The 20219-nt window shown below is 43.5% G+C and overlaps 1 protein-coding gene across 1 annotated transcript in view; it reads left to right on the forward strand.

Annotated features, from left to right (window-relative positions):
• The window catches only part of LOC119436080 (membrane-bound transcription factor site-1 protease-like), a 71529-nt gene that overhangs the window by 39469 nt on the left and 11841 nt on the right, over positions 1 to 20219 (forward strand). The window contains exons 15-24 of the mRNA XM_037702824.2: positions 572 to 754; positions 4346 to 4422; positions 4530 to 4625; positions 6644 to 6723; positions 6829 to 6864; positions 8796 to 9077; positions 10287 to 10364; positions 12729 to 12872; positions 13104 to 13226; positions 14555 to 14681. Of these exons, the coding sequence (XP_037558752.1) occupies positions 572 to 754; positions 4346 to 4422; positions 4530 to 4625; positions 6644 to 6723; positions 6829 to 6864; positions 8796 to 9077; positions 10287 to 10364; positions 12729 to 12872; positions 13104 to 13226; positions 14555 to 14681 (1226 nt within the window). The remainder of the gene's footprint in view (positions 1 to 571; positions 755 to 4345; positions 4423 to 4529; positions 4626 to 6643; positions 6724 to 6828; positions 6865 to 8795; positions 9078 to 10286; positions 10365 to 12728; positions 12873 to 13103; positions 13227 to 14554; positions 14682 to 20219) is intronic.

The raw sequence follows: 20219 nt of genomic DNA on the forward strand, positions 1-20219 counted from the left end.
TTTGACGGGACCACAGCGTCAGTTCGAATAAACCGGCAGTTCGAATTAAGCGTGTTCTAATTAACGAGATTCGACTGTATTTGTTATAGGCATGTATCCTACACATGCTGATATTGATGAGAAATGTTTTAGATTTACTGTGGCCTTGGTGACTGTTTTTGAAAGAGGCAGAAATAATGTCGTGTTCAGGTTTACATGTCTACAATGATTTATGCAGGTAATATTTAGTTTTTCAACAAATGCTCTGAAGATTTTCACTTCAAGAAAACATTGCTAAAAGGGGACAGCACATAAGTGCTTGCCTAATGAGCAATTTTGGTGTGTTAACTCTTATGAGTCACGGATCCGGAATGAAAAATGCATTACCATCATGTGTAGTGCAGATTTTGCTCAAGTGGTGTCCATTGTTTCATCATAGCTATACCCGATCGTGTCATTGTATCTAAGGCTGTGGATCTGTCTTACACTAGCCGTGGATCTGGCAATGTTGTCTTAGCACATTGTGGTCATTTTCCTTTGAGTCTGTGCATGACTGAAGTTGTTAGCTTAATGTCCACTCTTTCTTGCCCAGCCCGAGTGGCATCCCTACATTCCGGAACATGGCCACTACTTGGAGCTTGCATTTGGCTATCCTGAGGTACTGTGGCCCTGGTCAGGCTTTCTCTCCATCCACTTCCTGGTGACTGCAGAAGCTGCACAGTGGGAGGGCATTGCCCAGGGCCACGTGTCTCTCACTGTAGAGTCCTCACCTGGGGTAAGGCAGTTCAGACAGGGCTCATGCTCAGAGAATATAATTTTCTTGTGTGTCTGGTCGCGCAGCAATCATTTGACACATGTACTGGTCAGATTGCATATACAAAGGTGTAAATTGTTTTTCACACTTAGCAAGCAGTGCTGTGCAAGCCGGAGTGACATCTTGCATTGCTCTCATTTGTGACCACAACATAGTATGTCACATATTTTGTAGGCAAAAAATGCGAAAACAGTGCGCAATTGAATGTCACATTTACTTTGTACGTTGTAATGGTAGTGCGATTGAACCCACTTATAACAAATGCAAAAATTCTGCGAAAAGTGGTGGTTTTATCGTACTTCATAATATCTGGACTCCTATAATAATCAAACCCACCGTGGTGGCTTAGTGGCTATGGTGTGCTGCTAAGCAAAAGGTCGCAGGATCAAATCCCAGCCATGGCGGCTGCATTTCGATGGGGGCAAAATGCATAAACACCCATTTAACGTGCATTGTTTGCACATTAAAGGACCCCAGGTGGTCAAAATTATTACGGAGGCCCCTACTATGGCATGCTTCATAAGCAGATCGGGATTTTGGCACGTAATGTCTTGAAATTTAATTTTTAAAATAAAAATCAATGATGACATAGGTTACTGGGCACGGTAGTTGAAGAACCACCTCATTATTACAAGAATTAGGTAATAGTTGCCTGTTTTTGTGCTAGGGCCATATTTTTCTACCTATTTCATTTTAAGTTCTTTTCGCTCTAATTGACTCGAACGCGGCTCGGATGCCACCGTGCCGTGCGTGCCGAGTGGCCAATCTCAGGAATAACAACAGCCCAGCAGCATTCGAGATTGGCAACTCAATGCGCCATGTGGCAGCATGAGCCACATCTGAGTCAGTGAGGAAAGGTGACAGAAATATTTTATATATAAGTGGTAATTTGATAAAAGCAGATGCACTGCAGAAACTATGATGTAGCATCCCAACTGTTTGGCACCTCTGTGTAAGCATAGGAATACAGTAAAAGCTCGATGATACGATCACGGCTAATACGAATTTCCGGATGATACGAATTTTTCTGTGGTCCCGGCCGAGCCCCATTACTTTGCAACGTGCTAGAGAACGGTTGTTACGAATCGATTTTCAGCCTGCGTCGGTTGATACGAATAAACGCCGCCCCACCGACGGCCGCGAAAGAGAACAGCACGCAGTCACGCGCTTTCTCTCCTTCTCTTTTGGTGCGGAGGCGCGGCGCCGGACAGCGCAGACTCCGCGACTGGGCGCGAAGAGTTAGAAGCGGTGGCGCTTTTGGTGCTTTTGTACTTTTTCTCGTTTTCTGCGAGCCGTCAGATGGAGTGGCTGCTGCGCTTCGGGCCGCGTTCTTCGTGTTTGCGCCATTTTGCCTAGTCGCAGCGAGCTATGTCTCGCAAGCGGAAAGCACTCTCCTTTAAAGAGAAATTAGACATTCTTCGAAAGGTCGATGAGGATCCCAAGAAGAAGCGGACGGAGTTCGCTAAGGAGCTAGGCCTCGCAACGTCAACACTGAGCACAATTGTTGCACAGCGAGACTATCATGAAAAACGTGCTTTCATTCAGCGTCAACGCGAAGCAAGCGAATTCGAACACGCTTATTTCGAACATACCGCGCACCGACAATGCTCTTAGCAGTGCGCCAAATCACGCGGTGGCGCCTCCGACCGGCATTGCTCCGACACCGCCATAGAGCAAAAGCTCAGGAGAGACCCCTCAATGCCGCGCGCGAAGGAACGGGGAAGAAAAAAAAAAAAAGAACCCGCGGCGGAAATTTCCTTCTCTCTCAAATTGCAAGGTCGCTGTTTCTGCATCGCGCCGGAACAAGCGTGTACGTGCCGACTAGAGTGTTCTAGACAACCGTATTCTAGCACACACTAGTGCAGACGTCTCAGCCACGCGGATAAAATGGCAGTGAACCCTTCTCCTCTATTTTCTAGTCACATGTTGACCTTGCACGCTGCGGCAGCAGTGCAGAGGGAAGCAGCGGCGGAGGCACAGTCGGGCCAAAGAAACTGCCACGCCCGCAAACGCTCGCTTCCCGACAACGGCAGAAAACGAAACTTCAGGGGGCGGCTAAAATAAGCTGGCGCCAGCACGGCGGCGGGCGCGCACGGAGATGTGCGCACGGAGTCGAAGGTGAGAGAGCTACGAGGGAGTTGAGAGGGAGGGCGAGGGGAGCCACCGAAGCGGCGGAGTTGACGCGGCCAAATCCGCTTCCCTGGCGCGCCCTCCTCCCTCACCTTCGACGGTCTCCGCGCGCACCCGTGTGCCGGCGCCGCCCGCTCGCTCCCTGAAGCTTCGTTTTCTGTCGTTATCGGGAAGCGACCGTTAGCCGGCATGGGCAGTTTCGTGGCCCGCACTTGCTATGCGCTTGCGCGCCGCGATATTTCACGACTCGCACCGTTCGTGCATCATGCTATGGTGCGCGAATACTTCAAAAATACGTCCTTTTACTTCGAACAAATTTTCGGGCCCCTTCGAGTTCGAATTATCGAGATTCGACAGTAGTTTTAATTGTGTTTCGATGATACGAATATCGGCTAATACAAATATTTTTCGTGACCCCGTGAGATTCGTATCATCGAGCTTTTACTGTAGATACCCTAGCAGTCTCATCTTTATGATGACCAGCCTTATATTTTATAGCACTAAAAAAAAAATTAACGTCAGTTTATTCTGCTACAAGTTTCTGCCGAATGTAGGCGAGGCTTCTTTCAACTTCTTCAGGAATTATATGAGGCCATTGTCGTGGCTGCTGCTGCATTCAGTTATGTTGCGGAGCAAATGCAGCCAGTCCAGCATATGCTTCATTGTTTATATCTCCTGAAATATCTTCTATCTTTTGCTTGAAAGTTAAACACTTGCTTGCGGATCTCAGAGAAGACGTCATGTGCATGGACAAGAATAAATGTCCAAGTGAAACGGCCACAGATTTCTCTAAAGAGAGGTGAAGAATGATGAAGAATGTTAACACGAGGTACTCACCAGAGCAGCCAAAGCTAAACCAGAGAAGCCTAATGATTTTAGATGAGCAAGCGTAGTAGATGCACAACCGTTGCACAGGCTGCACACACATACAGTGTGACTGTGTTGGCGGGGCTCCCAAAACGAGGTTGCTTTCACCAGTTGGCTACTTCATTGCTTCCCCATAGCCTCATAGAATGGAGGCACACACAGTCTTGGGCTTCCAAGCATGCATGGCATGCCCTGTCTAGCTAATATTGCAAGCTGAAGCTCTAGTGCTGTCAGTGTGAGTTAATAGTGAGTTCTTTATCACGTGGCACTTAATTCAGTTTCTTTGTGCTTTGATACTTAGAAATTTTGTCCAGTCCCGCATTAATATCTTCTTGGCCTCATTTTGCTGACTTTCATATTCTGTTGTTACTAATTGAATGTGTTTTGCAGTTCTTGCTATCTTTCTTTTTATTCTCACTGTGGTGTACTGTTAAATTCGTTTCATTGCATTCTCTTTGCATCTGGCATTTGCGTTCACGTGATTTTCCTTTATCTTCTTTCAGAGACTTACTTTGTTTATTGAAAAAATTTACATTTCTCTTTTCTTCCTTTCAGGAAGGGGAAACAGAACCGCGGAGATCAAATCTAAAGTTGCCTATTAAGGCAAAGATTATTCCGACCCCTCCTCGCAGGTAACCTTCTTTATTCTTTTACTGTAGTCATATTGCTCTGGTGAAACTAATAAGTTTTTGAAAAGAACATATGATGCATCATCTTTTTGTGTTTCTGTTTGTTTCAGCAAGCGCATATTGTGGGATCAGTATCACAACTTGCGTTATCCTCCTGGCTATTTTCCAAGGGACAACTTGAAAATAAAAACAGATCCTTTAGATTGGTAAGACCAGATAAGTCTTAACTGGTGTTATATAAACCAGTGACCTGACATGCTGAGCTATTCTAGCAGAAGTTACTTTGTATATTGGAGAACAAACGCATGTTCTTTGTTATACCAACAACATGTGCAACACTTGTTTAACTCATTCTCTGTATGTCAGTTTACTGTAGTTGAGTAAGTACAGTCAAACCTCGATTTAACGAAATTCTCGATGTAATGAAGTTTTTCGCTGCAAGTTCAACTTCGTTATATCAAGGTTCGACTGTATTGGGTGAGGTACATGTTTTGTATATGCACTAGTGGTATGACCATATTAAAAAGTTCAGAAGGGTGTCGATGTTCTTCTATAAAGATAAAAGATCATTATCTTTAACTTGAATTGTTGAATAGCAGATTATTCATCCAAAGTTGATTATCAGTGGTTAAATTACCAGTTCTACAAATCACACCAAAAGTGCATACCTTATTCAAGTAAGTGTCGAAAGGCTGACAAGAGGCTGCCAGTCGTAGACTTGTTTCAAAAAGTATGGTGTTACAGCACTTTGTAACAGCAAAGTGGAAGGCCCAGTTCAGTTGCTGAGTTGCTGGGTTTACCTCACGTGGCAATTTGATAGCTTGCGCTGCAGTTATTGATGACTTTGGCAGGCTGCTTATTGCTGTCACAAGCAGTCTTGTGCTCGGGCTAACCATGTAGCTAGCTGCTAGTAGTAATTTCTTGGCCATACTAACATAAACATAGTACTGTCAGGTCGCAACTGGCAGGTTAGGCACAGAGCATGTTTAGCTCATTGGCAGTATGATTGACAGCATCACTGCTGCGGTGCGCAATGGGGAGGCTGCCATGATGTTTTTGAAATTTCTTGGGCTTGAAACATGAAAAAAAAAAGAGCCGTGCAATCAATAGCATGCCACAAACCACTGAAACTGATATTTTTGTATGTGTTCTAAAACATGGTACTGACATATTTTATGTAAATGTAGCAATTAAAATGTCGCAGTTTCGCCCGATAGGCGAAGCATCAATTGCGATAGCAAATTAGTAGAGAGCTATACGAAGTAAGGATAGTAGATTTATCGGCTCCATAAACTTGGACACATTCGCTTGCTAACTGAATTACCAAGCGTGGTGTGAGCGCGCACAAGCAAACATGAATAGATCACACTGAATGACCGCAGACAACGACTGTAAAAACGCTGGCAGCAAGCGCAGCCGCCGCAGCGGGCGAAAATTCGTGCGGTCTATCGCTTCGTGCGGTCTATCGCTTCAACGGAAACTGAGCGGCGAAGGCACAGCGCATACAAAGGTCAGAGCCGTGTGGAGATAAGAGACAGTGTGGGCGACCGCCACAGCCGGGCAAAGTACAGACGCAGTTGTTGGCAGAGTAAAAGCTCCCCCCCCCCCCCCTCCCTCCCGCGTTGCCTTCCCACTTTCTTGCTTTCGCGTGGGAGATTGAGTGGCCGGTTCCCCTTGCGCCCGGTTACAAGATACGCATTTCGTGCCACAGCACAGCGTCGCCCCGCCTCCCTCCCTCCCTCCCATACCCCCATGGCCTTTCGCGCGACAGTTGCATTTGCTTTCCGCCGTGCGTTCGCTCTCCATGATAGCGCGCAAGGGAATACGGCGCGCGTGGACGATTTTATCGCCTTTGGACTTTATATGGAACCTCACGAAGACGGCAACGACGACGGCAGAAATCCGGTTGAAGTGTCCATATAATTGCTATCGCAATAAAACACTAAACATACCAGAGGTATCCTGAGGTTGCTGCTGTCAACATACACTTCGTTTCATCCACATAGAAGGCTTTGCTTTTGTTCAAACGGTGCATGGATTCTGTGCAGGACTTACACTGTCCATTCAATGCACTGCTCCTTTCTCTACTCTACAGTCTGTGTTGTCTAAATTGTGCTGTCAACATGTCATCAGTTAACCAGCCCATCTTTTCACCTTTACAGCTGTACTGTTTCAATGAAACAAATTTTTCCTTGTATAACTGGTAGTTTGCTCTCCCTTGCAGGAGTGGAGACCACATCCACACTAACTTTAAGGACATGTACCAGCATTTAAGAAATCATGGTTATTATATTGAAGTTCTTGGTAAGCACAACACATTGTCATGCTACTTAGAATCTAAATGCAGCTCTGTTTTTTGTGAAGTGTGTTGGTTTTAATGAATATTGAAACATTCTCTTACGTCTGCAGGTTTCCCATTCACCTGCTTTGATGCACAAAACTATGGTATGCAATCTGAATTATACTTTCTCCAAATTGTTATTTTTGTTTTCATATTTCTTGTGGTGCGGTATGTTCTATGGAATGTTTTCACTCCTCCCCTCTGTTTTCCTTATGATACTACTACTATGTGGTTTTTGCATTGAGAAATGGTGGTGGCAAGAATTACATCCCCACTGCTTTTGACAAAAGCATTCATTATCCATAATGAAACCGAGCAGCAGTTCAAGGAGTAATTGCAAACTTTGCAAACTATCAGTCATTAACAGGTCAAAGGAAAATGTGCATTATTTGTTTACTACTGTGCACAAAGCCACATAATTGCTCTTCATCTAGAAGTGACTTGATTGGTTTTTATGCTATGGTAAGAGTGTTGTAACTATGTTTCTTTCTCATTTTAAAGAGGGCCTGCAGCAGTTTTTGAACATAATAAGTAAATCTGCTTAGCAGCTACAAAGTGCAGGGAGCCTACAGTTTTGTTCAAAAAGACTCCTTGCTTTTTCTGCAACTTCCTGAAATACGTTTTGTATGCAGTTAAGCCTCATTATGGCTAAGTTTAAGGGGCACTGCAATTCTTGACCTTCACCACAAATATATTATGGTTCTCTGTAGGCAATGTTACTGCCATTTCATTATAATAAGGTGCAGCTATTTTTATTCACTTATTTACACAATGGACATTGTCCAAAGCTGTGCCTCTGTCAGAACGAAACGTGGAGAAATGTCATTAACCATTAAAGATGGTAAAAAATTGAAAAAAACTTGCAAGGCGTAAGATTTTTTTTTCTTTTTGCATGGAAATTATTCTGATGATTATATAAAACAAGGCAATGAGAAGAATCTCTGTGAGAAATATGAATTTTACTAGAAAAAGCTTTTTTTTTTTTTTTTTTTCACTAGCAAAAGAGGGTTCACTGCATACAAGTGTGCCTATGCTCCCAACTTCACTCTAACAGCTCATTGTGCTATCTGTCCTTCTTTACAACAAGCACAAAATAAATGTACGTCATCTGGAAGAAGCGTGGAGCAACACAGGAGCTCAAATCGTCTTCAGGCCTGCATGAAAAACAAAAAAAAGTGCTGGACCAGCTGGTCTCATTGTTTGTTTTTTTAGCAAGTTTGCACTTGACAAGCTGAGCTTGTCTTCCATTCTTAAAGGGTGAATAATGGGCAGGCCTACCATCTGATGGTGGGGAACGATATCACTGTGCCAATACTTTGGGTCTCCAATATCAGGTAGTGGTTTAAGTCTTTCTTGTTCAGTATTGATACAGATCAGCATTGAGTGTGCGAAAACAGTGGAGCAACTGTGAAGTCATTGAAGCTTATTTCTAGGTGATAATCAACCAAAGGGTTAAAATTTAGATGGTTTCCATATTCATATTCATAACTGGTGTCATTGTTTTTTTTGGGGGGGGGCGCAATTTGTGATGTCCATGTAGGTACCTAATTTTCATGGCTTGCAGCCACAACAAACAGCACTTTTATTGCGTTAGCATTAGAGTACTCATGCGAACGAAAACGCATCTGTCGGCTTGTGTATGCAAAAGAGGGGAGAGGAATGGAGAAGAGAGGAAGCCAACGCAGGTGCAAGGGGAGGAGTTACTCGACATTACGAGAGAGGAAGTGCACTACGGAGTGGGGAGCACAGGTGCAGCGCGGCTGGAGGGGAAAGGAGGAAGCGTGCATCATACATCATCCTCTCCAGACCTAGGAGAGTATAGTTAAGGTAACGATGGACCTGCACCTTCTACGAGTGGTACGAGTGACCCTATACAAGAGCATCGACGGAACAATGCCGAGGCTATGCGACGAAGAGTCTAGTATGTCTCAAACTTTTTGATGTATGCAGGCTATGACAAAACTTTGGAAGAGTATTCTTGCATTTTAAGTACTGTTAGTATAGAAGCCATAATGTGGTACTTTTATGTTTCCAGGAACTTTGTTGCTTGTTGATCTTGAAGAAGAATACTTTCCCGAGGAGCTGGCCAAGCTGCGTCGTGACGTAGAGAATGGGTTGTCATTGGTGGTGTTTGCTGACTGGTACAATGTTTCTGTCATGCGCAAGATCAAGTTTTTTGATGAGAATACACGCCAGTGGTGGATGCCTGACACTGGAGGCTCAAATGTGCCAGCAATCAATGACTTGTTGTCATCCTGGAACATTGGCCTTGGTGACTACGTCTATGAAGGAGAGTTCACCATTGGAGACCATAAAAGTAAGCCAACCTTAAGCGTGACTTGACTTGCAGCACCAGAATTGGCAACCGAATGCCAATTCTGGGGCATGAACGAGAAAAATAAGGGGATCCATCGGGCTCGATTTTTTTATAGGTACAGCCAGCCAAACAAACAAACAAACAAACAATGAAGCATGGTGCACCAAACAGTTGAGTTGCACCATATTCCTTCATTTTTATAGAAGCTGTGTTTGTTTATTCTAGTTTATTTACAACCGGTTTACGAGTAAACATTGCCATGTTAATGCCATAATTGCTGTGTAGGGCTTCTCTCTGGTTATCATGTTAACGTACAATGAGTGCAAAGGCCATTCACAGTTAAACTTATAAAATTTATCATACCTGCTGTTTGAATGGCCATAATTTAGAGCAGAAAGCTTAAGAACTTTTAGGTTAGAAGTGGTGCCAAAAAAAAGTTTATACAGTCGAGTCAAAGATTGTAACGAAGTCACATCAGACGTAAAATACATTCATTATATATGATATTCATTATAAGCATACACACAGGTATTGGTGAAAAGATGAAATCGTGATCAGGTCTGTGCAAAGGAAATGCAAGCGGGGGCTCCCAATGGGCCAACACTGGGTGTCCTGCAGATTTTGATGGCCCATCAGCGGCCCATCAGCATTTTGCCGTGCCGATACGAGGCACGAGAAGCACAATTACATACACATGCTCTGCACTACTGCAAACGCACAACTGTGTTATCAGTTATTATTATTATTATTATTATTATTATTATTATTATTATTATTATTATTATTATTATTATTATGGTATTTTGTTACTTCTGATTCAGTCTCTAACTCTATTTCGTGAGCTTAATAATGCCCATTCATGCCAAGTTCCAAAATGGTAATGATGACTGCTGATTGTCTGTGCTTACCAATTAGCCATTTGAACCTTTTCTACAAGACAGGCTCATTGTGTCTTATGGAGTACTAAGTGAGTCTAAATATTGATATTGATATTATTGATATTGAGATATTGAGTGAGTCTAAAGAGAATTTTTAATACAACAAAGTGACTAAGAAGTTAGTAAAAGAATTTGTTAAAAGGACAGAATGTTTTACAATACTATTGTGCCAACTAAGTGTGTAGCCATTTAAGTGCCTTGTCTTTTGTAGGCCTCTGTATTTTTTTTTCCTTTTTTTTCTTTATTTTTCTTTCTTCTCTTTGTTTTGCAGTGTACTATGCCTCTGGTACAAGCATAATCAAGTTTCCAGAGAACGGTCTTCTGATTAGGAGATCACTCGCCAATCAAGGTTAGAATCGTACTCTGGTTGTGGGTCTGAATACTACTGTGTTCTTGATTGCAGCAAACTTGGTTAAAGTGCCCTAGACAGGCTGGCCAACATTGTGTTGGAGCGCCCTATATTTGTCAAGGTGGCCTCATCATCCATGGCGTGTTAGTTTTGTAGTTAATTTAGGTGTGGCAACAAGGTGCTGTTGATGACGGCAGAAATCTACAAAGATTGAAACTGAGGAATGACATGAAAACTGCCATAATGTGTTTCCAGGTAATGTAGCCACTCGTCATGAAGAATATACACATTCTCCGTGAAGGAAAAACGACAAAAAGAAACAGAAAACTATTTGGAATGTGGGGACAAAATAGGAAAATGTAGAGAGGTAGTTATGTGGGGCTGGGCCACTGTGAAATCCTGTGTTCAAAACATAGTTTTCTTTCTCTCTTCTTTTTAAATACATTCTTTCAGGCATATCAGGGCAGAAACTGAGTTAAACACACAAAGCCCAACTTATTGTTCTTGCTACAGTAAAATCTCGTTACTACGAACTCCACATTAACAAACTTTTCAGATTAGTGAACTTTTCAGAAATCCCCCGCTGACTTCTTATAGTTTCAATGTAAAAATATTTCAGTACTACGAACTTCAGGATACCGAACTTTTCAGAATAACGATCGTTATTCAGTTTCCGTGTCATGTGAACAACGCCTTAGTACTACGAACTAATATTCCAAAACCTCTGGATTCTTTTCTTAGATTTTCGTGTATCCAGTCACGGCAGCCGAAACAGGAGGCTAGCAGACGACACAGCGCAGAAAGCGGACGCCGCGGCGCACGGGTTCCGAAAACCGGAGTAGGTGCGTGGGGGGGGAAGTATGCTGGCACGCAGCATCGGCGCGTCAGTAAGCAGAAAGCGGGGCAGCCGCCTCTTAAAAGGCCAATCACCCATAGTGATCACTCCACGAGTTCTGAAAAAGACTCAAAAGCAGCGCGACGATCACGCGAATCGGTGACAGCGGCATGTCACAAGGGAAACAGCTGCCGCCCGTCCACGGATACAGGTTTTTTCATGCACGTTGCAATGGGTCCGTCCCTGGTTTAGGACGGCGCCCTTGTGCTCTACAACGGCGCAGTGTGCCCAAAGGTGCCGCATGTACGGACATTCCAACAGCGCAGCTCAGTAAAGCAGCAGGACCAGCCAGGCAAGAAGGCGCGCATCGGGTCGGGAATCACCGCAAAATACTTTCTCTCTGGATTCACACTTTTTCGTTCCGAGGCAGGGTAACAGTGTGTCAGCTGAACAGTCAGGCGAGTCGTTCTTTCTGAGAAGGTCTTGAAGTGGCGATTGTCACGCGCAGGACCGTTTGAACACTAGCTGAGACGACAGCGCATCAGGTTTTGCCAGCGCATGCTCTGCCCAGACAAGTGTCGCTTAGCAACGGAGGCGTGTTCCTTCCTTCTTTTGCCCTTCTTTACGCGCGCCTCTATTGCGCTTTCTGCGGCCGTACTAGCTACGCGTGCGGAGAAATGTAACCCCCATACTTGCGGGGTTGCCACACGGTCACACTTCGTACTTTCTGGGCGGTGTCATTACGTGCGCTTGCGCTCTAAAATAGTTCAGGTGTCTGCCTCGAGCGAGACAATTGCGGTGTCCATGGCAATTAATGTGAAAAACAAACAAACAAGAAACATTGCGCTTTGGAGGCGACATGGAGCTTCCTTTTTGTTGGTAGTTTTTCTTGGCGTCAGCGTCTGTTTTGAGCACGTCACTCTTATTACACGGTGCTTCGGTGGTGTGTGGGGCCGGAATCTATGGCAAATAGCAACAGCGACATCTTCGTGGATAGCTCATATGGTGACAACTTATGAACTGATGGGTTAATGGGCAGAATGGTCAATTTTGGGGCTTTCACTATAACAACTTTTCAGAATAACGAACCATTTACAGCGGTCCCCTGAAGTTCATTATATCGAGATTTCACTGTACATTGAGTTTGATACCTCAGAATTCTTATATATAGGCACGGCAAACTTAAAGCAAGGCCCATAGTAGCATTTTTTATTCTCCAAAGCGAGCTTTCAGTTGTGGATAGCTGAGGAAACCAATTACTAATTAATTAATTGCTATAATAATATATATATTTGCTCAGGCAACATTTCATTGTATTTTTGTATGAATATACTTGCCATTGCCAGAAATGAACGTGAACAAGTTGTTTAAACTTTCTTTGATGTGGAATTGTGTTTAGACTCCATAGAGCTAAACTGTACAGGCAAGCCCAAGTGCTTGCCTGTAATTATTCGTATGTTTTAGTATCATTTTGGACTTAGGTGGAGTGAACAGAAGGTGACTAAACAGCACCCTTTGTTGCATTTCAGGCCAAGAAGTGTTGGAGAAGAAGGCAGATCACGTGGAAGGGGTTCCTATCCTTGGTTTACTGCAAACTGGCAGTTCCAAGACTTCTGGGCGCATTGCTGTCTATGGAGACTCTAATTGCATTGACACTACCCACATCCAGAAAGGTTCTTGTTTTTTTTTTTTTTTTAAATGGCTAGTGGTTAGATGATGCTTGTCAGTGAGGGCTTGTGGTTTTATTGCAAAGTTGTATGCATTATTCTTCGTTCCTGTGCCATGGCATCGTCTTGCCATGTTCACTCTGCTTTCATGCTTATATTTGCAGGGACATTTGAAGGCATAATGCACCTGTCTCAGTATCTAAGTCAAAGGATTATTGTTTCCATATTTCTTTACAGATTGCTATTGGCTGCTGCATGCACTGGTTCAATACTCAACAACAGGCCTGATTGCACCTTTCTTTGAAACCACCGATGCAGCTGTGCTTCCCAGTGATCCAGTGCTGCCAAAACGAATGGAAGGTATAGACATCATGTTCTTATTTTACTTATACCAAATAAGAAGTGTACCTGAGTTCTAAGGTCCACTTACTCTTTTTGTCAGGAGTGCATTGAGGTACCAGCTTGCAGTTTGCATCAATAATACAGCAACTTGTTAATGCCGGGCTTCTTGCCAGATGGAGCATTGTCCAATTTAAAGAACTTTCATTTGAACTAGGGTCTGTATCCAAGATGGTAGGGCAACATTTTAAGGCAGGTAAAGTGCAAAAAACACAGACAGTGAAAAGAATGAGGACATACACAGCACTCTGTATGTTCTCATTCTTTTCACTGTCCGGACTTTTTGCGCTTTACCTTCCTTAAAACTTTCATTTGTTTGTCCTGTGACGGAAGCATTTTAGATGCTGCAAATGGCAACATTATTGCTGAAAGTACAGCATTGTCAGCCCTTTTCTCTATTTCTGTCACTGCAGGGTGATTGTGTTAAATAATGACAGTTATTTCAGCATTATGGGGTCACCTTTCTTTCTTTTTTCATATGTGAGTTGAGACCTCAGCTTTATGAAATGCACCTTATATGTACAACTTCAATTCAAAAATTTCTCACTTAAGCCCCATCGTCTTCCAAGTTTGATATAAGCAGTGCAGTGAACAGGAGCTGTTTGGTGGTACCTTCGAATACACTTTTTAGGTCTTACATTTGCATTCATAATCATCAAATGTGTGCTGTACAGCAGTGCACATTGTGCCATGCTTATCAGGAGAGTCAAGAAGCTATAGGTTTCTAAGAAAGATGCTCATTTCAAAATTTAATTTTAAAATGTTTGTCTGAGATTTGCTTGAGAAATTATGCTCAGACATTTTACTTTTGCTTGGCGGAAGTGAAGACAAATTTTGAACCAGGAAACAGTGAAAAATGTGTACAGCACAATCATTGTAGCTTGAGAAGTCGCCAATTTACAAACACATATTACTCATGTTTGAGCACATGGTTGCCAACACTACATGTGCTCTCTATCGCTGCAGTTCATCTGGTGAGGTATAGAAAGCTGCATTAACCACATTCTTTAAAACAGGGCATCTGTCACTGTCATATCCATCTAGAAAGTATTAAAAAAGTGTATTGTATTTATCCAGTTCTAATGAGCCCCTGAATCAAAAGGATACATAGAGAAGAATTGTTTGAGCTGTGCCTGTCAATTACCCTCCTACAATACCAAAAAGCTATCCTTACCGTGAGAAGAGCTTTCTCAATTATGCATTTGAGCTTTCTCCTGCCCAGCAGATTTCAGGGAGTGGTTGTCAGGTGATTTGTGCTGAGGTCAAGAGACATTATTTGTGTTCTCTAGGAAACCGTCTGTACCGGTACTCCAAGGTCTTCCAGAACCACCCTGGGGTACCAGAGCTGCGAGCATTGCCTCCGTGCCAAACGCTGAATTGGGCGGTGCCACAGCCACTCAATGAATCAGCACCCAGGTGATCATCCTTTAACCACATGAAAATGACTGGAAAAATGGAAGTCCAAGTGAACAAAGCACTGACTCCTAACTAATTTATTTAAACAACCTTTATCCTTAAGTTTTGCTTTCAATGGAAGGAAACACTTAAAAGGAAAAGTCCAAAATAATGTTAAAACCACAGTGAGCCATAGTGCACAAACCTTCTTTTGGAGTGGTACCACGTATGTTTTAGTTGAGATTCAGTTCTTGTTTTATTGTGATAGCAATTATATGGACACTGAAAAGCAGATTTCTGCCGTCGGCGTCGCCGTCGCCGTGAGGTTCCGTATGACGTCAATGGAGATGAAATCGTCGCCGCGCGCCGAACGCTGTATGTGCGAGTGAAAGGGCGCGAGGGGCGCGCGCTTTCACGGGGAGTGAACACACGGCGGAGAACAAACGCGCGTTCTGCGCCGTGCTCGCTTAAGGGCTGCAGAAGTAGGCGTCTCTTTCCTCCTTTACGATCACCATATATGTAGAGCAAACGCGCCTTCTTCCGACGCGCGAAGCCCTTGGGGGAGGGGGGGAGGGAAGGGAAGCGACGTTTAGCTGCGGCACCAAGTGCCTATTTATATCAGAGGCTCCGGCAACAGTCACCAACGCCGCACGCATTTTGAGCGAACGCGGGCTAAACGCCGACGGCGTCGACAACAGTTCTGCGTGTTGCCGGTGCTGCTGCATGTCCAAGTTTATACAGCTTATAAAGCTAATATCATTACTCCGTATAGCTCTCTACAAATTTGCTATCGCAATTGATGCTTCGCCTTTCAGGCGAAACTGCGACAGCTTTTTGTCTAGTGCTCATTTTTTTTTTTCCGCTATACTTTGCATTGGTTTTTTTTTCATACTGTATAACCATCAACCTGCCCAACTGTCAGTTTTGTTGTAGTTTAAAAGCAAACCTAACCTAACCTAGCCCATCCCAGCCCAGCCAAGACTAATGGTGCGCACTAATAGCGGAACAGTAGGAGGATTTTGAACGGCACAAGAAGTGCTGTCATACAAGATAGTGCCATCCTAAAGTGTTGGCAAGGCTAACTAAGAATTCAACAGAATTTGTTTGGAATGCAAGCGAAATTTTTTTGAAATATATAGTAAATTCATTGGCTACCAAAAGAAGTCATTCTTTCACGAAGCAACAAAGTGAGGGTAAAACAGAAAAGTTCTTTTTGGTGGCAGTGGCATTTGAACAGAGCCAACAGCGCCCAGATACAGCAGACAACACAATGTGCTGACCAGTGGGCTATCACCCATGCACGTGTAGTTATCTTTAATGCACAATCTGGACAAGTGGGCTCAGAAAGTTACCGTATTTACACTATTATGATGCGAGTTTTTTTTTCTTTCCTAAATAGTAATGTAATAGTAATGTCTCCTTTTTTGGCCCCCTTGGCCATGGCTGCCCTTCAAGGTCCTGAGCTCGCGTTATAATTGTAATACTAATTTTTTTTCTTTTTCTTAAGGCCAAAAGCCTAACTCCAATTTTCTCCAGCCTAACTTCACATTATTTTCATAGTTCCGTTATACTCATGTAAATACTTTACATCAACAATGTATGTCTCGGGCTGTAGCCGACATTTCAACAAGGGGACTTTTTCCACGATGTTGTCATTGCTGGGGCACATCCTGACAAGGACAAGTCTTTGTCGAAATGTTGGCCTTAGAGATCCCTTGTTTGACCACTGTTGATCACTTTGCCCCCATCTTCCTGTGAACCTGTCTAGTGAAGAAAAAAAAGTACTATTTTAATAAAAAGTTGCAGGCAGGTGCGGGATGGTAGTAGGAACACGAAAATGACAATTCTGAAAACTCGATTTTCGGGCAAATTTTCGGCTCCTAAAAGCCGTGTCTCCCCTTAAGTGTTTTGGACAAGCTCAGCTCGTCAATGGTAATAATCCAGTTTTCAGTGTGATTGGACAAACTCAGCATGCCCACTTTGTTTTTCTTCTACTATATATATATAGACCGTTTTTTCATTGGCCTCGTCATTGCGTAGGCAGTGGCGCCATCTGTGGGCAGTTGGCATGCTGGCTTGGGCGAATGCCCCTGTTGTATGCTATGGCATACGCTCGGCGGCAGTTTTTGGTGGATTTTTTCGCACTCTCGCAGTCTATTTAGCATGAAATGGTGTCTGCTACGTGGGGTATGGTCCTGTGAGGCCTAGTGAAGGAATTTAAGTCTGAAGTAATTAAGCGGCTGGAGTTTCTGCTGGCGCGTTAGGGTGGACGGAGCACCCAGCGCGAGGTGTGCGCGTTTGTTTGAGCTTACAATCAGCCTCGGATATCAGTTAGGTATTTCTGAAAATTCGTTTCCCGAATATTACCTTACTGCAGCATTATCAGCACTGAAATTCTAAACTCTGGTTTAGCTGCAACGAGTACTTACGAAACATTTGGCGATCCTAACAGTGTGGGTACCATTCTGCTGGCGAATAAGTTGTACTGCTTACTTTGACAAGCGTTCAAGTTGTTATCTGTAGATACATTGGGCGACTGCCTTGTTTGCTGGGCATGGTTTCCGCCCACAAATAAAATAGTTTGGTTAATAATAACCGCATACTGTACAGTGGGAATCACACTTTTCGAGTGGTCGAACAACCAGCTGCAGACTGCGCGAGCTTCCGAGGCAATACTAAATGCTGTGTTATAGATTCTCTATAGCGCATGGTTCAAGTGGTCCAAGCATGCGGCACGACCATGCAAAGTCTTATTGCATTGTTATCCCGTGTTCTGTTTTATTTTGCCGAAAAGGGAGCACATATGAACTCTTTTTTTTTTTTCAGTCTCGTAAAAGTTCAGTCCCCTACGACGCGCGTCATTCACCCATCTTGCAGAAATTGTGTCATTACAAATAGCTGTTGGATTCTCTTTATGCGATCCCCTTTGTATATTGTGCCTTACAGGGCAAAATATACAAAGGGGATATATACAAGCTACGTGCTTCGCCCTTACAGGGTGAAGCACGTAGCTTGTGTGTATCATATTGGTTTGCCAACCGCAGTGCTCGCTGCGTTGAGCAAAGCCTTCGGCCTGTTGCAGGAGGCTAACGTAGACATTGTGATTTGAAGTCTACTAGACTTAAAATGTGTGAGAACGATGCCGGTGGCTGATGGAAATGTTTTACAACAACTCTTCGTAGGGTGAAAACTGATACATCCAACAGAGTTCATAACACATACACACACCATGGCTGATGATGCGCGTCGCATTTTTGCACATCAGAGAGAAATTTCTAGATACTGTAGCTACTGCTGCACCTAAAGGCTACACAGTGGTTGCTCGGCGATCTCGTAAGAACTGACATCCCGTAAATTGCATTCAGAACTAGTTGAAACACCTCCAAATCGTTCCGCAGCGCGCGACCGGCAACACATTCAAGCCGCGCCGCGCCGGCTCGCACAAGTCAGAGAGGAGGAAAGGCTCGTCGCGCGCCCTTTCCTCCTCGCCCGATGAAAAGGTCTATAGACAGCTGCAGTGTCAGCATTTGAAATCTGTGGTTATTTCACTCTTTTTTGGTTTACTATATAGATGTCAGCACATTTTTCAGCACCTCGAAAGCCGTGTTAATTCAGTCTTCGTGTTCTACGACGGGTAGATAGCAGCCACTTCGTCAGCGCTGGAGGGGCACGTTTATTGAGGTCTTTGCTTTCTACTACATAGATGGCAGCACTTTGGCAGTGCTCAAAGACCACGTTTTTGGAATCGGGCTTTTTTTTTTTTTTGTGCCTTTGGCAGATTTGCAATGATGGCGTCTGCCACTGACAGCTCGCACGTGAGTCGTCCGTGCAAAAGAAAGCCGCTGCTCAATTCTGATCTGCCTTAGAAGTGCCAGAATGCATGAAAAATTCTCTTCAGTGAAGGATTTTGCTTTGCGGAATAGTTCATTGTGAAACGGTAAAATAAACCATTTGTCCTCGTTTCTAACTGTACCATTTGTGTCAGTGAGAAGTACATACCGGGTGTTTCAGCGAACACTTTCAAAAATTTTTAAAGATTGCCTGTGGCAGATAGCACAATTCTAGTTCCCGAGCTGGTCTACGCGAAGAGGCGGATATTGCACAAAAAATTAAATATATAATCGACTAATTAACAAAAATTAGCTAATTAAATTAACTTATGGCCCATATTGCAATTTACTAATTCTAGCTGTACAGTTCGTAAGGCGGATCCCATTGGAATGAATTCTCAAGATGACACCAGTTTTGATATATTAATTCCCAAACTTTGTGGAGAAATGCATTGGCGTTCCAGTTACTTATGTGCTTCAGTGCATAAAACGACGTTTTTTTTTAGAAAGTAACTGGAACTTAATTAGTGAATTAGTAATTATTGAACGTAAACCGAAGTTGGGTTACAGTCAAGTTTTGTGTAATAGGTGTGGATGCTCAGTTGCTTGAAGGCCTCATTTTTATACTTTTCTATGGGCCAGATTACGATACTGCTGCCTTTGTCTGCTGGTTTTATTACAATATCCTTTCGTTCCGCAAGTTATTTAAGGATTTTGTGCTGAGCGGGGGACAAATTTTTGTGCTTGCGACAATGCCGTGTTGACTCTAGAATTTCCTTTGAGGTTAGTTTTATGTATAAATCAAGGTCTGGGCACTGTTCGGCTTCTGGTGTCCACGTGCTAGGTGGTCTCAGAGAGTCTGTATCCTGTCTTCCTACGTTTGGCCTATCGAAAAAGAATTCCTTGAAGCGCATGCATCTTGAAAACTCTGTTATGTCTTTGTGGAGTTCATACTTGTTTATCTGCGTTGTTCGTGGGTCAAAACCTTAGACCACGTTTGGGGAGATCAACTTCATTGGGATTTAAACTTCGTGATATGTCTACTACGTTGCTGCAGTGCTCTGGATGCTCGCTCGTAGCACTATCGGTGGAGCTATGTGCTGTAGGAGTCATAGTAGTTTTCTTAGGTGGATCTGGGGCTCCAATACCTTTGTGTTGGTATTTATCTAGTAGGTTTTCCTCCCTAGTTTCGATTAATTGTTCAAGTTTTCTTTTTTCCGGTTAAGATAAATTTATGCTGTCAAGCTGATTAGTAATTATCGCAAGTTGTTCCCGGCAGTGTTCTCCGAGAATATCAATTAAAGAGAGTGAGTGAGTGAGTGAACTTTATTTGGTCCACGATAGACGCGAGTAAACTCGACGTCACCTGGCTAGGCCCACTCGGGGACCATCGGGTCAAACCTGACGGCCCTCTCGCGGGCCCTCTGGACTGCCAGGATTTGGGAGGTCTGATCTTGGGCCTTAATAAGCATCATCATTTCTTCTTGGGTAATTCTCTTGAATTAAAGAGAGTGACGCATTTTCTAGGACAGCATTCCACTTCAATAATAGCCTGAGGGTAAAGAGTCGAGGGCACATCTAACCTTAATTCTAAGGCCTTTTGGGATTTTCCTGTGTTTTATGCAGCTAGCGTAAGTTATTAGGTGAAATCTGTAATTTGTCTGTTTGGCGGTGAGTTTGCGGGATTAGAGGAAAGAGCGAGATTTGTTGTTGCATGTGCTATCCGTAG

The sequence above is a fragment of the Dermacentor silvarum genome, chromosome 1, assembly GCF_013339745.2.
Source record: "Dermacentor silvarum isolate Dsil-2018 chromosome 1, BIME_Dsil_1.4, whole genome shotgun sequence".
Taxonomy (NCBI): Eukaryota; Metazoa; Arthropoda; class Arachnida; order Ixodida; family Ixodidae; genus Dermacentor; species Dermacentor silvarum.